This window comes from Pleurodeles waltl, chromosome 11 (assembly GCF_031143425.1).
Source record: "Pleurodeles waltl isolate 20211129_DDA chromosome 11, aPleWal1.hap1.20221129, whole genome shotgun sequence".
In the NCBI taxonomy this organism is placed as follows: Eukaryota; Metazoa; Chordata; class Amphibia; order Caudata; family Salamandridae; genus Pleurodeles; species Pleurodeles waltl.
The window spans coordinates 340,367,996-340,394,348 of record NC_090450.1 but is presented as its reverse complement, the minus strand read 5'-3'; the positions used below and the strand labels follow the sequence as shown (position 1 = coordinate 340,394,348).

The following is a 26,353-nucleotide window of genomic DNA, read 5'->3' as shown; positions in this document are numbered from 1 at the left end:
GGACATTTGGCTTTGTTGGGTTTTATTTTTACATATGGTCCCATAGAGATTAGCTAACTCCCAATATGGTCCCACTTGCAATGGTGAGTGGCTGCACATTTTGGACTTGGGTACGCTACCACCTGGAAAATCCTGCCAGACACTTCTGAAAACTAAACATCTGGGTGAGTCCAGGGTGGTGTGCTTCACAAGCACCCCACACCATTTTCACACCCACAGTGCCCTGCAAACCTCAGAATTTGCCTGAAGCATTTTCCCAACATTTTGGTAATGGAAACTTCCAGAATCCACAGGAATCCACAAAATACCTAGCATTGCCCCATCTGTACTGATATAAACTCTGCCCCACTTGTGTGGGAGCAGTCAGCCCAAAAACATGAAAAAAACCTGCCCTTTTGGACCCACTTTGGTTCCCCCTCAATTTCTTCTTGTTTTTGGCCCTTCCCTGGCATAGGCACTAGGCCCACCTATGCAAGTGAGGTGTCATTTTTATTGGGAAACAGAAGGGAATGCTGGGTGGTAGGATATTTTGCCAGCACAGTGATCTCAAACCAAATGTGAGGAAAATGCGATATTTGTTTTAGCAAAATCTGAGGTTTACATGGGATTCAGGGTAAGAAAACATTGGGGAATCCATCCAAGGCTCTCCTCCCTGGATTCCTCTAGGTGTCTAGTTTTCCTAAATGTATAGGTTTACTAGTTTTCGCTAGGTGCCAGCTGAGGTAGGGCCCAAAAGCCACAGCTACCCACTTTGCAAAAAAAAACAAAAAACAAAAATCAGTTTTGCATGGAAAAATGTGATGTATCCATGTCGTGTTTTGGCCGGTTTCCTGTTGCAGGCACTAGGCCTGCCCACACAAGTGAGGCACCATTTTTATCAAGAGACTTAAGGGAACGTAGAATAGTAGAACAAGTGTTATTTCCATTTGTCTCGCTCTGCATTGACACCTTCCAAATGTAACAGTGTGTAAGCAAGACGAAAAGCTCTCTAATTCATTTTCTGGTATAGGCTGGCACAGTTCTTCCTGGAATAAGAGACTCTGCCCAGCCTTTAGTTTCAACAGGCACAAAGGAATTGTCTGGGGGTAGTGACATTTTGAGTTGTTCATCGGCCATGGCTCTAGGGGCTGATGAAGAGGTGGTATGGGACAAAGATGAGGGCGGTGGAAGAAAGAGGAAGAGAATCGACCTCGTTAGCAAGTTCAAATGTCCCCGTGGGACTACCTCTAAATCTTCACCTGGTGTTGGTGTGGGTGCAATAGAGAATGTTAAGATGGATACTCTATCTGAAGCCCTAATTTAAAAAAACAAAAACAAATTACTGTCCTGGATGGCAAACTGGAACTGTTATTTTCTGGGCTTTATACCATTGCACAGAAGCTTGCAGATGTGCAAGGGCCCTTTTGAGGCCACCACTGTGCCTGCCCCCTTTCTCATCCAGGAGTTACAGTAGCTCCATCATTGCTGGCAACAGCTTGCTGTGGGAACAATCGAGTCACCATTGCTCCATGTTCATCTGCTCCAAGTGGTCCCTCCCGAGACCACCTCCTGGTTCAGACTAGGTCATGATCCTCAGAGGACAGGATTTAAATAGAGGCTTCGGTGTAACCGGGTGTGCGGGCATGTGAAGGGGGTGTGCCCCTGTGGCTGGGTCCTCTAGGGGGCCGCTGGGGCCAAACATTACAACTGTTCAGGGGGGGGTGAAGAAAAAGCTGTGGCCTCAAGTCTTATCATATTGATTTGCGGCAGGAAGCAGCTCTGTGTGTTGTCATCTTGCGGAATGTGCCTCCTTTAAAAGCTGAAGCATCTGAAGACAATGAACAGCTGAGGAACAGGGTCATGCATTGGCTGTGATTGTATTCACCGCGTTGGTGGGAGGTAGGGGCGGATTAATATGGTCATGAGGGTAAAATAGGTCGGAAGGGTGCCAAAATCGCAGGAAGGGAGTTGTGTCATAGTTAATTTTAACCGTCCCCTGGTTGCTGGCAACAGTCTGGCTTTGGTTCATTGTACACGATCTGCCCTCCCTTCAAACTCCATTGTAGCCCTTCTGCTGGGTTTTTTCTATAGATATAGTAGGGTTAGCCAAGTTTTACCCTCTGATGGGACACTAAGATTAAGGGAGGCTGTAGTGGTGCGGGTGTGCGAAACCCCAGGCCATCTTATTGTGCCTACTGCAAATAGATTTCCCCACTATCTGCCCTTGATACTTGTGATTGACCAGGGGTCGCAACAGTGCCTGGACTCGGTGGAGTCTTTGTCAAATGGCCCACAGAGGGTAGGTAAAAGATTGTAGTCCCTCTTACCATGGAACCTAGCTGGGATTAATCAGAAATTGCTGGATCTGAATTGGGGATCACATATTTATGAGCACGAAATTTGTGTCTTCCAAGAGACCTGGTCTTCTGAGCTTTGCTATTGGTGGGTCTATGCAAGGTTTTTTTACCCCGCAACAGTAGCCCGGCAGGGGGTTTGTTGATTTGGGTTAGAAATTCACTGGCATGCAATATTACGCTATTGAGGGGGGGTTACACGTGACCTGTTAGGTCTTCTGTTGTGTAAGGATGGTGTCAGTGTCCATCTTTACAACGTCTTTCTTTAACAGGTCCCCCGGAGCAAACAAGAAATCTCCCACTCTAGATAATATTTTGACTGCCCTGCCCCATAATGTGTCAGTAATAGTGGCAGGGGATTTTAATGTGATGTTAGAGCCGCTGGATTCCTGCATGTTGTCTATTTCTGAGGATGAGGATGCTTCATGGGGAAATCCCTAAATTAGGCATCAAGAAGGCCAAGAAATCCTCTGCCTTGGCTTTACAGCTGCTGGGCATCACTCTGAGGGTGTGACTTTGGGCGTGCAACGGGAGGGCTTTGTCCGATCAAGGCGATGCTCAGTTGTGGCTCACAGCACTTAAAAGGGGTAGGGCGGGTGTGGCGCGATGGGGAGAGGAAGGGGGATCAAGGGGAGGAAGGGAGCAGGGGGGTACATTAAATTATTTAAAAAAATAAAAACTTACCTGATCTGCCGACCTGTGCCGCTCTCCTTTCCAGCGTCGCTGCAGGCTGCATGTCTGTACTACAGAGGGTGCATAGTGACCATAACGCCTTGAAATTACAAATGAAGGGTTGTTTACTCCCAGTTTTGCTGTTGAAAGTCTAATGTTTTGGGGGTTCGTTGTCCTTCCAAATCGCAAGAAGCGCTCAAATGAGAGGATGTGCAGTCCAGTCCCAAAATTTCGGAACAGGTCTATGCTGAAGTTTGTAACATTTTAGCCCTGATGAAAATATTATCGGAGGAAGGTGCAGCCCCAAGTTTTATCTTGAATATATATACGAGGATGTTTTTGCTGGTTTGAAAGTTCTATTTTCAAAGGAAGTTACGGAGCTCTGTAAGTTGTGGCACGAAACAGTCTTCATGGTATAACGATTATTGCAGGGCTGCGAAGGCATTGCTTTTGGCTCACATTAAGGCAGGTGATCAGGCCCACAAAATGTATAAGAATGAGCTGAAACTTGCAAAAAAAACACCTGGGAGACGGGAGTCTGGGCAGATCTAATGCATGCAGCTAGGAAGGGGGACTCAAAAACCTTCTGGGCTGTTGTTGCTCAAGGCAGTAGGAACACGACAACTTCTGTAGCCTTTCGTGTTGAGCATTGCAAGTGGGTCGAAAATTATACAGAACTATACTCGGCTAACATTAGTCTCCCAAGTGGTGAGGGAAGTTCTAGAAACCCAATAGCTGAGGCGCAGGGGCAGCCGGAGGTCCCTGCAATTACTTATACAGACTCCCAGGAGGGTTTGAAGCAAATTGTCCTCAATAAAGCACTTGGTCCGGGTTGTGTACCTTTGGGCATTTTTGCCTCTGAACCAGATATTTGGGCTGCCTTTATAAATTTACTTTCGAAGGCAATCATGAACGGGGGCAAATACCCGAATATCCTGGCACCATGCTGAGATTGTCCCTATATATAAGAAAGGTCGGCGGGATGATCCTGGGAACTATAGGCCTATTAGATGGGCTCCAGATTTTTTTTTTTGTCAGATTCTGGGGAAGCTTGCAGACTGGGCTCAGCAAAATAGAATAAGCACAGATTTACAGGTAGGCTTTTGATCAAAAGTAAGCACACTCAATCAGTTATTTAGGTTTACTCTGATTTATTGGAAAATAGTTTTCCTAGGGAAAGGTCACCTTTATGTCATCTTTGTTGACCTTAAGTCAGCTCTCGACTCAATCCCTAGACATAAGCTGTGGGAAATCATGTCAAACATGGGAATACCATCTTCTTTTTTTAATGTATTAGTAAGAACACATGTGAACAGTCAAGCTGGAGTGAGGTTGGGAGAAATGGGGAGTGAACAGATAAGTTTGGTATCAAGAGGGGTACGGCAGGTATATGTGTTGGCCCGACCCTCTTCTTTTTCTTAATTAATGATTTGGCAGAAACTCTCGACTTCCCAAACAATGATGCTCCCAGGATTGGTGGTATGAAAATATCAATATTGTTTTCGGATGATACCCTTCTTATCTCCAAAACCCCCAGGGGCTTGCAAGCAATTCTGGACCGTTTTTTTATGTTTTGCGTTGACCGCGGTCTAGAGTTGAATACAACCAAAATTAAGTACATGGTGTTTAATTCTTATAAATCTGTTCCACCTAGGATATGTGCTTACAATTCTCTTATTTGAGAAAGTTCCAACTTTTGTGCAATTGGGAGGTGACCCTATCTATTAACCTCAGCTGGGAGGCTGAAATAGCTAGAAGTGCCTTGAAATTGCAGCAAGAGTCTGGGGCAATATTAAAGATGGCAAAGAAAATGAAGTCCACTGGTCTGTTGCCTGCACTAGACCTATATAGGGTCAAGGTGAAACATTCAACCATGTATGGGGCTGAGCTCTAGGGCCATTTGGCCATAAACAGTCTAACAGTGTTTGAGAGCAAGTTTGATAAGCAGCTTACCAACCTCCAATCTAGCACTCTAACCTTACCTCTGTTGCTCTTCCTTGGCCTGTACCCAATCTCTCTAACAGTGCAGATGAGAACCCTAATATTTTGGTATAGTTTATGGACCATGCCAGGGCTCGAATCCTACAGATTCCCTCTTAGAGAGGTCCTGAGTATTGTTGGCCACTCGAGGATTGCTTGGCTTTCCTATATAAAGAATATGTTGAAATCTCTTGCACTTGAAGCTCTGTGGGATAACCCGGAAGGATCCCATACAATTTCGAAGCAGTTAATTAAGGAGCGTTGCAGGGACTTTCTGTGTGGTGACATAATCAAGAACTGCAAAGGGAGGAACCTATCTGACCAATTTTGTGATCGTAAGATAGTACCTGCATTTGAGCCCACCGTAGATGTTATTCAAGGCTCCATTCCAAGACAGTTCTATTTGAAATTCAGATATGGAACTCTTCCCATGAGAGAGTTTTTGACTAGTTAGAGAGGTAATAGTGCCTTAAGTAATGTTTGTCCCGCTTGCTCAGTGCTCCTGAAACAATTTGGCACTTTGTATTTTTTATAGAGGCTTATAAAAATCCAAGAAAGAAGTGGGTTGTTCCAGTGTGTCATAAGCTCCTTAGTGTAAGAACTCTTGGGTTGGCCCTTAGGTTACTACCAACTGATACAGATGAGGTGGTTGTCATTAGCTTAGCTAAACTTTTGCATGTGGCCTGGATAATTTGTAAAAAGCAGTAAACCAGAGATGCACTGTAGTGACATTTTATGTGCTTGTGTTGCTTTAGAAAAGATAAGAAAGGGTGCTATAATGTTTTAGGTGACCTTGGTGAATATTGTGTTTTAAGTCTTCTTACTTTGCAAATTAGAGCATTTTGTCTTCCACCTGTTTTATGAGTTAGATTTTATTAGAGCTAAGGAATATATTGCTGTGTATTTGCACTATGGATCGAGTGAAATGCATTGTTTTTAACTATATTTATTACTGTATTTTTATATGTGCTTTTATGGTTTTTAACCAAAATAGTTTATTATGTAGCATATGTAACCCCAGATTCAGAGATGTGCAAATAGCCATTGCTTCTAAACTCCATATTTTGTTCCCATTTCTGAAAAGTAATAGGTTTCCTTGATACCTATTTTTCACTCTTTATATTTTACCCAATTAATTACTGGACACCTGGTACATAATGAAAACAATGTTGCAAGGTGCAGCTCAGTTATTTGCTCTGGGTACCTAGAGTTCTTGGTGAACCTACAAGCCCTATATATCCCCTCAACCACAAGGGTCCTGCGGAGCATACGGTATATTGCATTTGAAAATCTGCCATAGTCAGAAGTTACAGATGAAAACATAAACACAAATAGCAGTTTTTTTTTTTTTACCTCAGTTTCTGTATTTTTATTGCAACTGTTACTTTCTTTGGGAAAACCTTGAAGGATCTTCACAGGTGACCCCTTGTTGAATTCAGAATGTTATCTCCTTTTCAGAAATGTATGGTTGTCTCGGATCCACTCTTGGTTTCACACCCATTTCTAAAACTAACTGGAAAGAGGTTGAAAGCACATAAAATAAGAAAAATGAGCTATGTTCCAGAAAAATGCCAAAACAGTGTTGAAAAATGTGGTTTTCTGATTCAAGTCTCCCTGTTCCTGAAACCTGGGACGATTGTGATTTTAACTTTTCAAACCCTTTGTTGATGCTCTTTTGCAGGGGAAAAACAGATGCTTGTTCAGCACTTTACCCATTTTCCCCAAAACCCCACAATTTAGCTGTATTTGAGCTGATTTCTCGGACCCCTCCAGGGGAATACACAAGCCCTGGGTACCTTTCGAATCCCCAGGATGTTGGAAAAAAAGAACTCCAATTTGGCGTGGATAGTTTATGTGGACAAAACTTTATGGCGACCCAATGATGAACTACCCTAAATAGCCAAAAAAAGGGTTAGCCAGTGGGGGGTGGTGGTGGTGGGGGGGGGGGGGGGGCTTAGTTGCAAAGGGACCAAGAAGTAAGCCTACAGACTGGCCCATTTCCCAAAAAACATAATCTTTTATAGGATTTTAGACAGAAAAGTCACACACTTTTATTTGCTTTTAACAGTCTGGCAGAGTTGGGCTAGCAATGTTACAAGACCCTGACCAATTGCCATTCAAATACATTACATATGTTCAATAAGATACGTCTAGTAAACTCTAACTTAAGTGCCTATAAATGAATGATGTCTGCATAAAAAATGGAGATGACAGTTCATGTATTTAACTTAACCAAACAATAACATGTTTAGTGGATGAAAGGGTGTTTTGTTCAAGCCTTCGGAGAGGGCCTTAAACATTGCAACATACAAGAACATCCTGGACATGACTTTCTCAGAGGAACACACATTAATACAATTATATTAATTCAGTAAACCACACCATGAATTAGGCTTTTATTTTGCTGATTTTGTGAAATGGAAAAGCAAACCGAGAAATACTTGCATGTGGAGAACACTGGTTCACATAAAATAACTTTGCACTTTCTTTCTGCAAATATGAAAATATCTCAATGCAGACTTGTTAAGGCCTAGTCAGGCTAACTTAAACCATCTAAATTGAGCATTATTTATAAAAAAAATTAAAATGTTCTCACACTAACTTCATGATTCGGTGTAGTAAATTGTTTTAGAGGTACCACAAGGTAAGTCTGGGTTACCACTGTTCCCCTTGCTGTCTCTTATTGACATGCATTACTTGCTTCCAAGCCCCTTAACATGTACTAGTTTTCTGGGCTTTGTTCAATCAGAAATTATCTTTTCTAAACTGTATTTGCTTTTATTTTGATTCAGGGAAGGACGATCCAATGCACACGCAAAGGGAGACTACCAGAGAATTGGGGACATCATGCGTGATAACATGAGCAAGCTGAAGGTGAGTGTAAAGCAGTGAGAAATTAAGGCCTCCTACAGGATTGTACATAGTGCAGCAGTGTCTCAGAACATCTGGCTTCACCAGACACTATGTGCTGGTTGAGGACATTCTTAAAAGGTTTAGCTTCCGCTTCAGGATGTTGGCCTCCAATGTATAAACATTGGTTGGATTGCATTTGTATTGTAGACAGTTCAACTTCTTTAGGTTTAAAACTGTTTATTGGTATACATTGGAAAACCACTTGCATCCAAAGGCTGGTGGACATGGTATATATGGTGGTATATAAAAGAAAACAAAGAAACACAGAAAACAAACCCTCTCTTCCACACTGGGATCTTAAACATCCCCCACCCTCCAAAAGTGCCCTCCCACACCACTCTCCGTCGTTGATAGTGTCCATTCGTTATGTCCCAATTTAAGTTGGCCCAGCAAAGACATTGTATACGCCCACAACACTTTTAGGATATAATGGGCTGGACTATGCTATGGTGTCACTGGCGGTGAGGTGAAGCACCCTTAACTGTCTGAGGCACATGAGTTTTCTGTATTCTTGTTGGAGAAAATTGATGCACAGCCCCCATGCTTCCTCAAAGGAAGCCTCTCTTACTTCAAGTGTTGCTGAGATCTTTTCCATCAATATTAGGTTCCAAAGACAGGGTAGTCATGCCTCATCATCTGTAACCGTTGTCACTGCCCCCACAGTGCTAAAACAGTCAGTCTAGCGGTTGCCAGGTTCAAGGCCATTCATCTTCCTTGTAACAAGCATAGTGCGAAGGTAAGTGTGTGGGGGTAGAATATAAGCTGGGAATTGGAGAATGTCTGTGTGGAATTGTGTGCTGATGCTGCAGAGAACTGCTGACTAATAAGGCCAAAGCTTTGGGCAGTTCCATAAAAGATGTGTAATGGTATCAGGGGTGCTTCAGCCTCTCTCAAACTCTGGGGACTTGTTTGGGTACCAAGTGTGAACCTGGATTGGGATGTAGTACGAGTAGGATGTGACCTTGATCATATCGTCCCTTCCCGCGGCAGTGGTTGCAGTGGGGTGAATTTTAACTTTTTTTAACAGGCAAAATCACATTTCATTTTTTCCCAACCATTCCTTTTGTATGGCTATCTTCCAGTTTCCAAACTCTAAATGTTATAAGAGTTTCCAAATCACTGGTTGCAGTATATACCAATGTGGAAAGGATCTGCTCTCAGGTAAAACAGTGCAGCTCTTGCATCACATGGATATATTAATAGGATTATTTCCCACTGGTACCACCAGTGACATGCTTATTGAAATACAGATGTTAGAGGTCATTGCATGCTTTATACATCACACTGTTTTTAACCCAGCCAGAGGACCTTAATAATAAACAAGAAGTACAATCCTGAAGGCTTTTTTAACCTGTATTTAAGTTTTAGTAAGAGCTCTGCATACAAACTGTGTTGAGCCCACCCATCCACACTAGTTGCAGTGGGTGAGGATCCAGTGATGAAGCTTGTCACTGGTGATATTAGTGGGTGAGGATCCTACTAATCTGTCTATGTGATGCAAGGGTCGCACTGTTTTACCTGGGTGCAGATCCCTTACCATGTTGGTATATATTGAGACCAGTCATTTGGAAACGTTTATAGCATTTAGAGTTTGCTAGCTGCGGGGCTCCCCTCTCTTGTGTAAAGGATGGTAATACTAAAGGGAAGCTGAGGATGGACCCTTTTTGATTCCTGTTCTTTCCCTCCAATATTCTTATATCTTCAGTTTCTTCCTGTGCACTAGGCGGTTTGAGGACTATGTCATCTCAAGTGAATCCTATGTTTCATGCATTTCTTGAACAAGAAGCTTGTATGCTTTCCATAGGCATCCATGGCATGAAATGAATAGCTGATTCTCTGACATTTTCAGAATAAAGAATTTGATATGTTTTCACCCCATTCTTACTCTCCAGTATGTTAAAGAGGGAGTAGCAGGAAAAGAAGAGTCTACTCTTTCATTGGATACTGGTCCCAAAATAAATTATTTTGTAGTGTGGCTGCAATGGCAAACCGTGTACTGTCTTCCCTCACTTGCCAGTCAGATGCCTAAAATTGCCCCCTATGTCTAATAGTAATAGTCCCTCTTAAGGCTTTCATCGAGTAGTCTCTTCTGTTGTCATTGTTGTTTCTTTTACATACCTCCCTTTGCTGCTCCCACTTGTGTAAAAATAATATCTGCCTTCTCCCACACTTCTCTGAGGTGGCAATTGGTTATTTGTGCCCTCTAAAGAAATCTGACTGTGGTCGCAAATAAATGTGTGACTTGTTGTGGAACTTGAATGTTGAAGTGAAGGATAGCCATAAGACACAGCAGTGGAGAAATATACTACTTAAACTCAAGGAACTGTAAATAGGCTTTTTAGGGTGCAATGTTTCGTCAACAGTGGTGAGCTGAAAGTCAATGTATAGAGCGTCACAATGTGACTTATGTTCTTTGTATAGAAGTATTGCCCAAAACAAGGGTTTGGTACTTATAGGTCTATGACCCGTGCCTAAATGGGGAGTCCTGGGTAACTAGTCCTTCTATTGCACAGAGACAAAGTATTTCCACCATTAGGCCCCCTGTAGCAAAAGAAACATATGTAATCAATGTTGACATGCTCTACATTTTGTTCAATCTCGCCCATATAACTTGGCGTATTACCCATGGACTTTTAAAACTACTGCTTATTTAGTTTAAGATGGTGTAACAGAAATTCTGTGTTTATTTGCCCGTCACCCTTTCTCCTTTCTTAATTGATTTTGTTCTTTTTGTTAACATTACCACTGTGTACCAGTATAACCCTAACCATACTCAGTTAGATCCCATTTGTGTTGCAATGGAGTGGCCACTTTGCAGTTAACTTAGTGTAAGGTGCAAATTTTGAGAAACTTCACAAGACACTTGGTGTAGCATCACTGTATGACGATGGCCGTTTACTCTTTGAGATTGTATATCTAACATTATTTCTTCTCTTACTCAATGACATACGTTTAAAAAACATTAAATAAATAAAATGAAGGAGGGGTATGACCTCAGCGATTGATAATGGGGTAACTACATGCAACTTATGCATGTCACATGTTTTCTTAGGGCTTGGGTAAAACATTCCAGGTGGAGTCCTCTTTCTTTCTCCTGCTACGCTTACTGATTAATGTATCATGCATTTTCAAACAAACAATGCCCATGGCATCGCTACAAACAGATGACCAGAGGGGGGCTACGTTTTTGCTCCTTGATTCAGGGTAACCTCATAGAAGCACGTGTGCACTTTCTCTAATCAATTATGCAGCCTGGGCTGCACATACTCGGATTCTGCTGGGCTGGCTTTGAGACAGGGCATGCCAATAAAGTAGCGCAGTGCAACGGCTTTTGTGCCTCACACTGTAACCCATAAGCACAAAGGCACCCTCTGGCAGACACTCTCTTCCTTGATATTTGTTTTCTGTTACAAGAATGCACCCATGCAGAATTGTGAACTTGATAACAGATGCAATCTTTCTCTGACCACCTGTGTGGAGTTGATTCCAGTGCTTAATTTGAGTTGGTGGATGCAGGTGGAGCTAATCGGCACTCTTTTTTGTGGACTGGTACTTATTTAGCCTCATCAGACTTTCACTTAGAGCAATAGAGAAAAACACAAAATGGATAAAGGGGAAGCGAAAGACTGAAAAACAGTTACTTATAGGACCAAAGACAACCCAGCTGACCTCAGAGACACTAACTGCCCAGTTGGTGGCGATTGTGGATTTTTTTCATTCACTCAGGTCTTTCGGGACCTACTCTTTGCAGCTCACCCCAATGGTGTGCAGTATAGGAAGTTGAGTAGGCCACGGGTAGGATTTGATGCATCTGTAAATAAACCATCTTGAAGTGTTCACCCCCTGTTGATAAGATTCCATCATTGCCTCGCTTGAACAAAGGTTCTCAGCCTGATAATGGCTATCTTTATGTATCTTTAAATGATCTTTAGGGAGTTCGGCTTGGGTCAAACCACCCTGGCCACAATGCCTTTGTGGTGGTTTTTGATTCCACTCCCCTCTATGTACCTGGCCGCACCCAAGATCTCAAAAGACCCAGACATGCAGTAGGCCATACAATAGATTTGTTGTCACTGGAAAAAAAGGAGACATGGCCAAACAAGGGGCTTTACATTTTCCCCTATGCTTTGTAATTAGGTGGGCAAATACATTTTAGCTGCCATATAAGATATTAAGGAGAGTACATTGGTGACATAGATGTTCCACATATGTGGATGTGAAGCTAGGAAAAACAACTCGATCATGCATCCTTATGTTCTGAATCCCTTAACTGACTTTTGGTCTCCATTGTTACCCTGCTATGTGGTACCATCAGAGCCAGATGCTCAATAAACCCCTGCTAATTTTTCAAATTACGCGTGAGGGGCTAATATCCCCTAAAATGAAGGAGAGATTGTGTCTTCTCAGCTGTAACATGCATATCCACCATAGCATATTAGGTTAATGAACATTACTTGACAGAGTAAAACAGTTATTTTGGTAGTTCTTATTTTGCAATGCAGAATACCATTTGTCTTTTTTCCCTTGGTACTTTATCCTATTTTTTGAAGTCTTTTTATTATATTTTTGAACCAGACAAAACTATACATCAATATCCGACCACCAACGACAAAAAGTGACAAGTAAGTAAAGACTCAAGTGGACCATGTAAGTCATCAGTCAATACACTGTGATCACTGATGACAACATTTACATCAAGAACGCCACACCAAAAGGACACGCACTAAGAACATCATATCAAGGCTGAAACACTGTAAATAGTGTTCCCCAGTTGCCTAAGCCTCCCGTTCTGCTCACTTCCACCGCCAAAAATTGCTGTCATACAGTGTAAGTTCTGATTTCTTCCTCGAGCGACATCCGCAGCTCAGGGCATGGCTCCAGGTGGATCCTGCGATAAGCTCTCTCGTATTTTATCATACTTCCAAGGGCAACTTGCGCTATATTAATGGGGTGTTCTAGTGCTTGGCAGTGGTCCAGTCCCCCTCTTTCACCACTCCACTGAAGGAGCAGTAGCATCCTTCAAAACCTGTGCGATATTCTGCTTGGCTATAACCAGGCCCAGCTACATTAGGTCCTGCACATATCTGTTCACATCAATGTCTTCTGAAATGTGGACTACGGTGCATTACATGTTTTGCGGCAGCATCTCCACCAAAACCTTGTCTAAGCAGCCAAAAACTCCCTCCCAAAAGGACACTAGTCGCAGGCGGAATCAGCCTTCGCTTCCAGAGCCTCACCCTTTTGTAGTACACTCTATGTAGCTAGTGTAGTTGAATGAGGCGATTCTAGGAAGCAATGGTGCCTGCCTAGGAGAAACCAGCCCCATTCTCCAGTCTTCATCCTCCAAGGGGCCCACATCGTGTTTTCCGAAGGTGTCCAGGGCATTACTGATTAGGAATCAGTGCGTAGTCAAGATCATGTGATCAGGAATGTGTGTCAAGTATTTTGTCCTCCAGAGGAGTAAACTCTGGAATCTTCTCCAGGTGGGCCAAGTACAGCGTAAGAGCATAGCATAGTTGAAGAAATATGTAAAATTGAGACCTATGGAGCTGAAATTTGTCCTGCAGATAGGCAAATGTTTTCAATTAGTTCCCCCTGAGCACATCTCCTAATCGGGAGATACCAGTAAGGTCCCAGCATTGAAACCCCGGCAGACCAACTATCTGGTGCAGAGCCATGCCGCTCAAAGAGTAGTCTCTCAGGTGATCCTATCCCTTCAGCTCGTGGCTGCCCCAGCGTCCCTCCAGGAGCCAAATACCACTCTTGTAGCCAGGGGAAGCCCCAGGGGATCTCACTCCCATACAACTTGTGAAGGAGCACCTATACCCCTATCACCCATCCCTCAGCCGCATAAGCCGGGTCTGTAAGCCAGTTAGTTGGGCTGCCATCATGGTTGAATGATTTACAACACTTGGATAGGGTGATCTGAGGCAGGCCGTGGAACCACAGGAAGCCACCCAGCAATGACTCTATGTGCGAGAATAGAGATGCCAGAAGCAGAAGTTCTAAAGCTGGTATATCAAACATGTTAGCTTTACCATTTTGTAAATACCTGACCTGCCCAAGAAGGAAAGGGGGAGCACCCTCCAGGACTTAAAATTTGCTGTCAGCCTGTCTAATTGAGGCTGTATATTCAGCTTTCATGCTTGGCCCTATTCAATGGTGATATAGACTCCCAAATGCTGAAACCCTTGACGGAGATCCACAAGCCCAGAGGTCCATGGCAAATCCGTAGGACCCTCGCCCACCATATCAGAGTGAGTTGAATGCCTTCCAGGAATTCAACCTGTACTAAAGTGCTGTCCGTGTGTCAGGATCTAAACAAAGCAATCACATTACATGCCCTTCTGATATTATGGTGCATAGCTTTCCCAGGCATGAAGCCAGACTGGTCTAGTTGGACCAATGTGACAATGACCTGGAGTAAACGGTTGGCCAAAACCTTCGCCCACACCTTGACCTCTATATTCAAAAGAGAAATTGGCTGATATGACTTGCATCGTTCCTGTGACTGACGGAGTTTCAGGATAACCAAAATGTCCACCATTCTAAAGCTTTAATGGTGAAGGGTTCCCCTCCTGGGCCTCCTGACAGATCCTCATCAAATGTGGACCAATGAGTGCCCACAAAGCCTTGTGGAATTCAGCAGGGAATCCATCCGGGCCTGGAGATTTGTCCGGATGGAGCATCTGGAGCTCCCCACCCCAATTCGTCCACTTTGATGTCAGGGTCCAAGGCCTGCCTATTTGTGTTGGAGAGGAAATGAGGTGGAAGGCCCCACATAAATGCCTCCACTTCCAGGGGGCTCTCTACTTCCTTACAAGCATATAAGTCTCTGTAGTAGGTTGCAAAGGCCTGAGCTATGTGTTGAAATCTCAGCACTTGCTCCCTGTGGTCGGTCAAGACTTAAGGAATAGGTTCTCAGGCAGCCACCCTTGTGAACAGCCAGTGCAGTGTCTTGCTAGATTTATCCTCCCACTGATAAATACTGCTTTGGGTGGCCATCCAAGCCAGCCTTGCCTCATCAAGCATGGTTTGGTATAAGGCCAGCCCTGTGTGAAGTGAGTTTCTAAGGATCACTTGATCTGAGGATTCAGAGTATTAAGCTTCAAGCTTCAGGAGTTGTCTCCATGTCCTCTACTGCAGTATCTACCTGGTTACAGTGTGCTGCGTGGTAGCTATTAAGAAAGCTGGGGGAGTTACCTTCATTGCAGCCCAAAGAGTTCCCAGAGAGGCCACAGAATCCATGTTATGGTGTAGGTTTTCCCAGGTGGCCCCAGGGAGGCCCGACATAAAGTCAGCATCAACCAGGGTCCAGTTGCTCAAGCGCTGCTAGTGGGGACCTCCCTCTTCCACAGTTCAGCTGGAGAGTGGTCATACAGACCATGTGCATAACTGTTGGCCACACGCTGAGTGGCTCTGGGGAGGAGGAAGTAAGCCAACCTAGAGAGGGTTCTGTGTACTCTGAAAAAGAAGGTATATCCCCTCTCCAAAGGATAATGATGATGCTTTATCAAGCAAACTGATAGCGTCTATGAAATGGGCCAGGATTGTGGTGTGAGGCACATATCCCGAACCCTTGGTGGAGCAATCCTTTGGTGCAGATGCACCGCAGTTCATATCACCCCCTAAAAGCCATGTTACCCTCAGGAAATCTAAGATAACACTGCATAGAACATGTGTGAATGCCTCAGTCAAAGATGGGTGGAGCATAGACGTTAATAAAGGAGAAAGGTTTCCCATGAAGAAGGCCAGTGATAGCTACATATCTCCCTATGGTGTCATGTCACTTCTGGTTGTGATCAAAAGGAATGTGCCCTTTGAAAAAATGAAACACTCTTGCGAAACTGATTTAGTCAAGAAAGGGACATTTGTTGCCAGCAAGGTGAGTTTCCTGAAGAAACAGGATATCAGAGCCTCGCGACTCGAAGCGCCTAGATCTCATGCGTGGATGTAAGCGCCATATGTTTTTGAAACAAAGCCTTGAGTCTGCTCATCTTGTCAAAATTCACATCTGAAGTAGCAATATGAGGCCCAAATCCCTACTACTTCCCTTTGTTGTGTAGGGGGAAAAAGGACATTCCAACGACATAAGCTATTCTGGCTCACATTCCGCAACAACTCTTACTGTTAAGGAGCACATCGCTACCATTGGAGAGCACCAGGCACACAGGTCTAATCAAGGGGACTGGAACTCCCTTCAGATAGCAAGCCAAGTTCATTGCCGAGGCGATACACGTCCCATGCAAGGGCAGCTGTTTACAGAAGTCTCGCATTCACTGCCGCTATGAAAGACTTCTTTCATGCCATTGAAACATTTGTATGAAAAGGGAAGCTCCCACACCTCATGTATTTAACTATCTCCCAGCCTTTCATATCTACCTACTGGAATGTGTTTCAAGCAGGATGTAAATTGAAGTGTTGAAATAGGCAGATTAATAACCCCATGCATTAACCATTAAGCATATGGTATTTCAGCCACAGTAAAAGGCAACTTTTCTAATATCTCAATGTTTAGCATGACATAAGTCACTTCCTTCTTAGCCATTATTATTTGTTGTGTTAAATTAAATGTTGAAAATATGTCCCTAGCGCTAACATGTTGCCAGGGAATGCGACCTGCTTTCAATGTTTTTAGTGTCAAACCTAACTGCATAATGGGCCTTAGTTGACTCTGTTCATGGTGTAAAGATGAAATGTCACTCTGTACTACATCTATTGTAGAACACACAGTGTTGTTTAAAGTGTATATCCGTTTGGACAAGGTGTTAATCCCATTATCTACAATGGCTAATACTTTCTGTAAATTTTCCTAATCTGTTTGCCTTAACTGGGCGGCAGCTTCTTGTTGGGAAACTTTCAAATCTCATTATATATTGCATATAAGAAGCGCTTTCTGCCTTGTCTTCTGGAGCCTAACAGGAAATCCTGCAAATCTGTATTGTTAGACCGGAGAATGACGTGTTCTTTAACAGCATCAAGTGAGGAACTTTTCAACCATTGCTGGCATAATTTCCATACATGATATGTTGTCACTATACCTGAGTGTTCTGATGACAAATAGCAAGGGTCTGGCATATTTGTTCTAAAAAAAAACGTGGAGTTTACAAAACGTGTATGGCACCCATTGGTGTCTACTGGCCACAATAACCACCCACCAGAACATGGAAATGATGTGTTAAATGTTCCATTCTGGATCTACTCATCGAGCTAATCTTCAGATGCATTTATATATTTTTGCCATTTGTAAAATTTTGCAGGGGCAGGAATACTGACCACATTCAAATCCTTAATTTTTGCCAAGCTTAAACAACTTGTCTGTTGTAAAGTTTCATTTAACTTAAAAATATAATTTGAACAGGTATCAGGCATGCTGTAAATAAAGCTTTCTTTCCCCTTATTTGCCCATTTTTAGTTCCCCACGCACTTTTTACGTTTATCGACTTCAATCAATATTCATAGCCTGCTATAGCTAATAGGGAAACAAAGGAATTAGAAGAAATCAGTTTTGTATCAGTCAATAATATGTTGTGACTTTCCATTACTGGCAATTTAAAATAATGCAACTCAGCATTTTTGACATTGTACCCAGAGAAATATGCAAACTTTTCAACATAAGTTTTGGAACTCCCTCCTGGCAGAATGGGACAGTGTTCCCACTGCGTATAATTAAAAATAGTCTTTGGGGTACTTGCTCTGTGAATGAAATGATGTCCAAATTAATTATAACAGAACATTACTCCATAATTTTCTTTGGATTGATAAACATCCTCACTTTCTAATACAGTAAAATATTACAGATCAGACATCATAAAATCAACCTTTTTACATCCCAATCATCAGAAACTACTCGGGGTGTTATAACATCATTAATGGAAACTTTAAATACATAAGTAAACTGGATGACCTCCTTCGGGACATATATATCAAACAGTACTTTATCCCAAATAATCTCATCAGGAATTGGTATAGTGGAAATGTTCACTAGGGCAAATCTCTGCAGACTTTGGGAGAGAAAAAGTGTGATTTTAGGACTTTATCCACCAGTTCAGCTGTAGAGCGTTCAGGAAGGTAATGACTATGTATCAGTAAAAAGAAAACAATAACAAACCCAGTTCAAAGGACAAAGGTAAGTACAGTTAATAGGAGCCATAGATAGTTCTATGGAAAAATAAAATAGTTAATTTTGTGCCAAATTGTCAGCTTACGTGCTCTTGACAGTTCTATTGTACTAGAGGCAGATGAGTTGGTGAAAATGTCTTTGATGTTGGCAAAATATCCATCAGCAGTTTGTGCAAAAAATTGGAACTGTGTTTGGAAGAGGAAGCTGGCAGATGTCTGTCATGGTGGATCATAGTCTACTATACCACCCGTTTGTGTAGAATTTGAGTAGAATCGCTCAATGGTGTTGGCATTACTTGTTGCAGAAGAGTTTAATGGTACTAATGAAAGATCATGTTCCACCCTCCCCAAGCTCGGAGAGGTGTCAGTGTTGCTGCTTAAAACTTGTAGAGAAACATCCTGGTCCATAGTGCGAGGGATTCGGGTACTACCCAGGAGTCCTCTAGGTCTGCTTTGCAGGATCGGCCATATGGTGTAGCTTGAAATTGTCAAGGGAGACAAAGCTATTTTCTATAGAACCAGGCAGCTGTAGTAGAATAACAATTCTGCTACCGTGTATTCCCAGGACTGGTACTGGTGCACAATGGAAAGGACCAAACTCCTTTTCACACATTAGCTCCCCGACTTTTGGAACCCCGCCGGTAGATGTTAATGGTACATCCCTTATTCTCAAGGAGGCAACACAGGTAGATTCTTTGTCCTCACAGAACTGTTGTAAGTCCTTGACACTTTCATTTATGTCAAAAGGTGCATCGGCCGCCTCCGCACTAGGACCATCAAGATCTGGAACATACATTTGTTTTCCGAACAGGCATTTGTTTGAGTTATGCCCATCCAGGGACTTCTGGGCAGATTATTAAGTGCTCTCTGGACTCCATATAGGTGAGTAAGCCAACTACGACCCGTGCCAAATACTCTGGCTGTTAAGGATTGCTTTAAATCCCGGTTTCTTAGCTCCACAACACTATTTCCCTCGGGATGAAATGAAGACGAGTAATGCAGTTGGACACCTACTGAAGCCATGGGGCCCTGAAAGCCTTTGAAGCAAATGCAGGGCCCTGTTCCGAGTGGAAAGCCGCAACAGCATATGTGCCGATTAAAAACTTGCAGATCTTTAATAACAGTCCAAGCGTCAGCCAAGCATTGTGGCCAAACGCATAGAAATCTGGAGCATGAGTCAACATTGACTAAAATGTATTTGTATGCCCTGTCAGGTGTCAGGAGACCACAATGGTCCAAGTACACACATTGTAATGGTTTGGTTGAAATTAAGAGGGATGTCTGCGGTGGGTGTTTGACGGTGGACCCTTTAATTTGTTGACAGATGTCACAACAAAGGACATACTGCTTGGTCTGTTTGTATAGACGTGGCCACCAGTAACATGCTTGTTACAATAATATTAAAGCTGCCACACCAGCATGGGCAGAAACAACTCCCTCATGCGCTGCTTTGATCTATTCTGGTCTTTGATCTTTGTTGGAAATCACACGGTTACCCACCCCTGGTGTTACTGCTAGGGCTGTATTGAGGCTTGATATGCGGTAGGCATATTTGACAGGATATGCCTCTGGTAACGTCGTGCTGTGAGCTGAAGCTTTCACAGCAGCCAGTGTTTCATTGTCCAATTTCATTCTGGAATGAGTTACTGCAGCAACAGAAGCCGTAGCTACTGCTGATTTGGCTGCTTCATCAGCCAAGGTACTGCCATCAGCGTGTATTCCAACACGCTGGTGTCCTAGTGTATGTACAACATTGGCATTAGATAGCGTTTCCTTCAGATCTGCTACTTTCCCCCACAGAAATCTGTGTTTAATGATGTTACCTTTTGAATCTCTGAACCCATTCTAGCACAAGTGATGCAGATATTCATTGAAGGACTGGACACAATAGTACGAATCACAGACAATCTGCATCAGCTATTCAGGATCCATGTGTTCCAGTGCCATCACCAGAGCTTTAAGCTCTGCCAATTGTGCAGTGCAGTTCCCTAAGGTCTGCATCTAAGTATGCTGTGAATGGAACTCTCCATCCTTCTTGTAGCCATTCACGACTTTGCAAGCAGCATTTTGTGATATTGCTGTTTGAGCTGAACCATCCCTGTACATAATTGTTTGATATTGTTCGGTAGGCAATGTATTTGTTGAAACTGGGTATTCAAGTTCGTATTGCAAAAATTCTTGAGAGTGTAATTTTGAATCAAAAACATAGTCAACATCAGTGGCTATCAGAAACATTCCCCTTTGAATCCCATGTGGATGTAGTGCTTTAGCGTTGGGAACCCTACCTTTAGCAACAGCCTCAAGTGCTGGGATGGGGGATACAACAATGATACTTTCCCCTGTGCCAGAGGTCTCTCTTTGATGACAGCCATCTCAAGAGCAGTGAGAATTTTCTCAGTGGGAGCAAAGCGTTCTGCTGTAGAGTACAAATGTGATTTGTATGCAGTGGGGTTGGTCTCACCCTCATTGAACGTTGCATAGGTGAAACCAATGGCACCAGCAATTTCTCTGATGACCAAGTGTTTCTTGTTATCCCCTTTGTATAAGTGTTTTGTTGCAAGCATGTCCTGCTGTAATGCTCTGAGAATGCGTATGTGTTTCACCATCCAGTATTTACTGGAAAAGTCACGATGTATCAAGTCATATAAAGGTTTAATGTGTTGTGCATAATCTGGAATGTATGTTCTGCGAAAATGTAAAAAGCCCAACACTGACTGGAGCTTTTTTATTGTGTTTGGAGGTTGTAATTGTGTGCATTTTTCTAAAACAAAATAATAATAATTGGGGCGCAAGGCCTGTTGTTGTTTTCATCTGATAATTCATATCCCTAGAACAGGCCACTAAGGAAGGCTATTTTTGTTTTTTGAAATTGAATTTGTAGCCTATTTCGGCAAATCCCACAACAACGCGTGCTACCAGTCTTATATTTTGCATGAGGTCATTGGCCATAAGGTAGATGTCGCCTACTTAGCACAACGCCTCAGTGTCAATGTTATATAGAATAGATGTAACACGAGCTGAAAACAGGACTGTTCTTGTACCCTTGTGGGACTCTGCAACATTTTGTCTGAGAGCCTAGAGTGCTGAAACTTGTTAAGTCCCTACTTTCGGGCGGTATATTTTGGTAGAAAAACCCACCGGAACTATCCAGGGTCATTTTGTATTTTTTGCACCCTATATTGTTCACAAGTGCTTTGCTGTGTGCATTTTGTATAACAAATGTGCATGTGTGACTGTTTAAATGTCTGTAGTCTAAGACTATTCTGTATGAATGGTCTGGTTTAGCTACGGGGAACAATGAATTGTTCATTGGTGAGACACAGGGTCAATTATGCCCTTGTACTCTGCGTGCGGATTTCCCTCACAGGTGCTTTAGCTTCATGTTTTATTGGGTATTTGGGTTGAGATTGGGATTTAATGGGTATTACATGATAGGTGGAGTCTTTATCCCACCCTGCATGATTGCAATATAACACAGGTGCCTGCGCCGCTACCCAATCAATGGCGTGAATTTCTAAGACCTTTCTGAGAACAAGGGGCGTGAAAGACTTTTCAATTATTTCTTCCCCATAGGGGAGATTATGGAAAAATTCTGGTGGCCAATCATTTTCACCAGCAAAATGCTAGTGCCCACTTCCTGTTCTTCAGTAAAGCCCTCTTCCTGAGTGGCATGTTGTATTGTAACTAATGTTATTGTTTTCTTTTTTAATTGAACTTTTTGTTGGGGAAGTTTCTTTTCTTTCTTAACAGAAACTTCAGACGAGCGTTGAGTTCTTTCTCGGTTCCACGTACTGTGTTTGCTGCCCTGACCGCCCACCCCTCTCACTGAGGTTTTCTGTTGAGTCCTGAAAGGAACGAGATTGGCATGTATCAGTATATTGATATGTCAGGCGTTTTTATACTATCTCTAGTTCTAAGATTATAGCGACATTGAGGGGTCTCTGAATGTGGAGATTCTCCCCTTTCTTTTTTATATGTTTGTTGTTTTTTATCCCACCTTTTGTTGGCAGTGTTGCAGTTATCTACTGTGGGAACATCCCAAATGGCAAGCACATAGTGAGCATTCTATGTTTATCCTCAGGACCAGTATGAGGAAAAACTGCTTCCAGCGCATTAATTTTTTGAGCTAACCAAAACAGAATTTTTTCCCACTTGACTGGTAGTTTACCCATGATCGAATGTACAGTCGGAGGATTAATGGCTTGCATAACTGCATGTGGTTGTGCTGGGGCAGCACATGCTGGGTTAGTATTTAATGTTTGCATTACAAACTGTACTAACAGTCTGTATATTACCATGAGCTCTGTATTCAGGGTGTGGTGTTTATGTAGCCAGTAAGGGCCAGGTAGGACCATCATTGCTCAGAGGACCTAGCCTAACGTGTAGTATTGTATGTGGTAGGGTGCCATCAAGCCAATTATTATTGTCTTGATAAGATAGAGGTATCTCTGTAATGTGCAGGAATGTTAGCAGGTGTGTAGTGATGAAATGTGTTAGTGTTCCCATCAACTGTTAGAAAGGTGACCCAAGAATAAAATATTTCTGTTCTGTTGGCCGGGTGAGCCTCAACCACAAACGTTACTGCACCCTCATGGTCTGTGAGGCCATTTGCCAATAAATGTGCTGTGAGGGGTGGTTGCATGTTTACTGCAATTGCTACCTGTTGCTGGTTTGCCATAGTAATCGTAAAAGTATTTGTTCAGAGATAAGGGCATCAAATGGGGATTGACCATTTTAAGGTGCTTGATTGAACAACCTACAGCATTGGATAGGTACTACCTGTTTAACTGAGGAGGAAATCCTCAATGCCATGGAAGTCTCTGTATATAGGATTGAGGTGTCTTTAGCCCATAGTGAGACAGAGATAATTAAGAGGATTCGAAAATAGTGCCTGACCAAACATTGGCGGCGCCATGTCGTGTAGGTTCTCATTATCCTAATAAGACTACTGGATTTGGGTGGCAGAATCACCTGAATCGTGGGTACTGAGTACAATTCCACATCATGTGATGCTTGTAGGCCTAATCTGGGTTTTCAGGCTAACTAGCCGTGCCTCATCTCCACCTGAGAGTGGGGACGATGGTGGCAACTGGGCGCAGAACAGAGAGGACTCCTCAGGAGAATCGTGGTCGATCAGATCTCATCACTTTCTCTCAGTTACATTAGTCTCACCCAGGCAAAGACAAACAGAAGCAGAGTATAGTTCAATAAGGTTGATGCGTGGATGAATGTGGTAATGGGTGTGTGTGTGTGTGTGTGTGATGGGAGGGGGCGTGTATGATGGGGGGTCTGGAATGGAAGCGGGGTGGAGGGAAACCAGTGGAGGGGCCGGGGGTGATCTGGTGGGGGCTGGGAAGACCCCTATCTGTGACAGGGAAGGGATTCCCTGTCACTGGTAGTGCCTACCGCCACGGTTTTCGTGGCAGGAAGGAAGCCACGAAAACCATGGCAGTAGGCAGGGTCATAATCTCTCAGGCGGTCAAGTGACAGCCGCCGGGCTGGAGATTGATGTCTCCAGCCCGGCGGCCATTACCGCCGTGGCGGTCAGTGTGGTACATTGGCAGTTTGGTTTCAGCCATACCGCCAATGTCTTAATATGAAGGAAAGAACCGCAAGCCTGTTGGCAGTACTTTCCTTCATATTACTGCTGACCGCCGGGGTCGTAATGACCCCCCAAAGCCTGGCGGCAGCCACAACAGGAAATAGATGGTGATGAAAATGGTCACGTCCCTCTGTCCCCTCAGGGAGCCACACAACCCTGACATTGTTCCTCTGGGAGCAGCCCTCTGCATCCTAAGCTGTTGCCACTTGTTTTGCCACAGTGCTCCACAAGGTCTTCACCTCTGCCCAACTGGTCCTCAAGGAATCTTCCACCTCTAAGAGTCTAGTTTCAATTGCAGTGACCCTTTCATCGATATTACGGAGATCTTGGCCCATAAGGGACAGGTCAGTATGGAGTTCACCAACCTTCTCCTCTACAGAGGAGCAGAGTTCCTGGGTAGCCTGGAAGATGGGGGACACTTCTGGCAGGGAGTTCCCCCACTAGTGCTCCAGCCCCTCCAGGAGGGAGTTCTGTCATGGCAGCAGGTTTAGTGAATTTGTCAATTTTACCTTTCAAGGAGGTTGAAAGTATTTTGTCTTTCATCATGGCAGGCAGCGCCCAAGAAGGTAGTCTCAAAGTCTGGTCTTTTAAAGGAGGGCAAGAAAGAGTGTCTAATCCAGCCAATGGTCTAGGCCGATGTAGCAGGTGAAAGAGAAGAGGAGCAGGTGAGAATCCGGGGAGGTGGGCACTAATGCAATCGTCACAGCACCAGCACAGCCATTAGAGAAGGCCCTGGGATCAATGTCAAGACTGAGCCCAGAAACTCCTGCATGGCCCCTACATGCCGGGAAATCCCAGTGCAATCCTCGGTCAGGGGCCTCAGGGGGAATCCTGACCCGACAAGGCATGCACAGCAACAGCTCCAGTCGCGCCCTCCGCCTTCCCGGGACAGGGTACAAAAGAGTGCACTCTGCCCAAGTAGAGTCTGCTTTCCTTAGCTCACACCTAACACAGTTGAGGCAATAGTCTCAAGCACAGGGCTTAATTTGGGTGTAGGTCATGAATCGCTGCAGCACACTTGTCTCCCCAAGCCATGTCGTCTGGGCAGCAACCCGATACAGGGAAGCAGCGGAAGCCAGCCAAAGCAATCATGCATGGAACAGGTGTTTGGGGGGAGAACTAATCAAGAAAGGTCCATATCGGTCATGTTATTGCACTGTTACGCCAATCCGGTCACAGGGTCTTGAAGGAGGCCTCAGTATGGAATTACGTGGCTGGTACACCTCAAATCCTCGCCCACACCCACTGAGGCAATGGGGGCCATGCACTTTCAGGATATAGGCCAAGGCTGACACTGGATGGCACATTCACTTTCACCCCGCCAACTTACGGCACGACACAGCCACCAACACCGATACCGCTATCGGGAGAGGGGGCAGAAATCAGTGGCTGGCACTCGCCAGATGAAGCTGTGCAGCAAAACGGCAATCGAACGCCACTCCAGAAGGCCCTGGCCCTACCTCCATTCACAATCCTGCCTGACGGGGCCTGGGTAGGCTGCGGCCCTCTCCTATAGAAGAGGCACAGCAAGGATAGGATGGCTCCCCATCCCCCCACAGGGACAATACGGGGCAAGGAGTTTCCACCATGGCCCAACACAGCCACCGAGCAGTACCCCGAGGGTCACTGCTCGCCTCCACCCATCCGAGTCCCCCTCACCCTGAGGTCTAGCCGGCAAGTGCAGCTTTGTCTATGTGGTCTCGTTGGAGCTCTCTACTGTGAACAGCTTCTAATGCCCACTCCCAAGCACATCTGACCTCAAATAATTGCAGCGAGGTGCCACCACAGTGCACCAAGCCCTCACGCTCTTATTGGCCTACGTGGATTGCAATGTCAGCAGGATAAAAATGGTTATATTAATGCAGGGCAGCAGGAGGGTCAGACATCCTTGGTGGCTATGCCACACCCACTACTTCATCCTATTTATGATCTCCAGCCTCTCATATTTATTCTGTGGAAGAACAAATTCAAGATAATCGATTCTATATGCCCTGTATCCAGGAGACTGTTGAACCGGCAGGACGCCTATTTTTATGTTCCTGTCTTGCAGGCACATAGGTGTGACCTGTGGTTCTTGGTAAACCACGAGTATTGCCAGTTGATGTGTTCCCTTCGGCCCCACCAGTACCTGTCGGGTGTTCACAAAGGTGGTTGCGAGGTCACAGCATACCTTTGAGCGTGGAATTCAGTCTTCTCCAACCTCGACAACTCGCTGTTGAATGAGAGCTCACCACAGTAAGTCTTTGACTCCTTACATTGCTGGTGTCCACAATCAATGTGCTGAAGTCACACCCGAAGTCTGGTACTGATGTGGTATTGCAATAAGCAGGATGTGGTGGAGTTGTGGGCCTTGTACCAGAAAGCCCTTTGCCTCTGGTACTGGCTGAATCGTGAAGGTATTTTTCCTGGTGCGATCTGTAAATGCCAGAGCGGAGTTACTCAGCTGGCGACGCCTAGAGAATCACGAATGGCAGTTACACCCAGAGGTGGCACAAGTCATCTACCAGCAATAGGGTGTAGTGGGGCCCTCTTGGACCTACATTGATTCTTGTTTTTAGCTTAATGTTATATTTTACATTTCACACGTTTTAGTAGTGGTGACCTTTTACACATTTTGCCTGCCTGATTTTATCCTTGGAATATAATGTACGAGTTGCTTGTTTTAGTTTGGCTTTTCTGGACATGTAATCAGTACATCCTGTTCAAGGCTAGGAACACAGTATACAATATC

The 26,353-nt window shown here is 44.0% G+C and overlaps 1 protein-coding gene across 3 annotated transcripts in view; it reads left to right on the top strand.

Moving 5' to 3' along the window:
- The window catches only part of FARP2 (FERM, ARH/RhoGEF and pleckstrin domain protein 2), a 1,575,889-nt gene that overhangs the window by 1,077,207 nt on the left and 472,329 nt on the right, over nucleotides 1–26,353 (top strand). For all 3 annotated transcript variants that reach the window (XM_069213633.1, XM_069213634.1, XM_069213632.1), the window contains exon 17: nucleotides 7,778–7,859. In XM_069213633.1, the coding sequence (XP_069069734.1) occupies nucleotides 7,778–7,859 (82 nt within the window). The remainder of the gene's footprint in view (nucleotides 1–7,777; nucleotides 7,860–26,353) is intronic.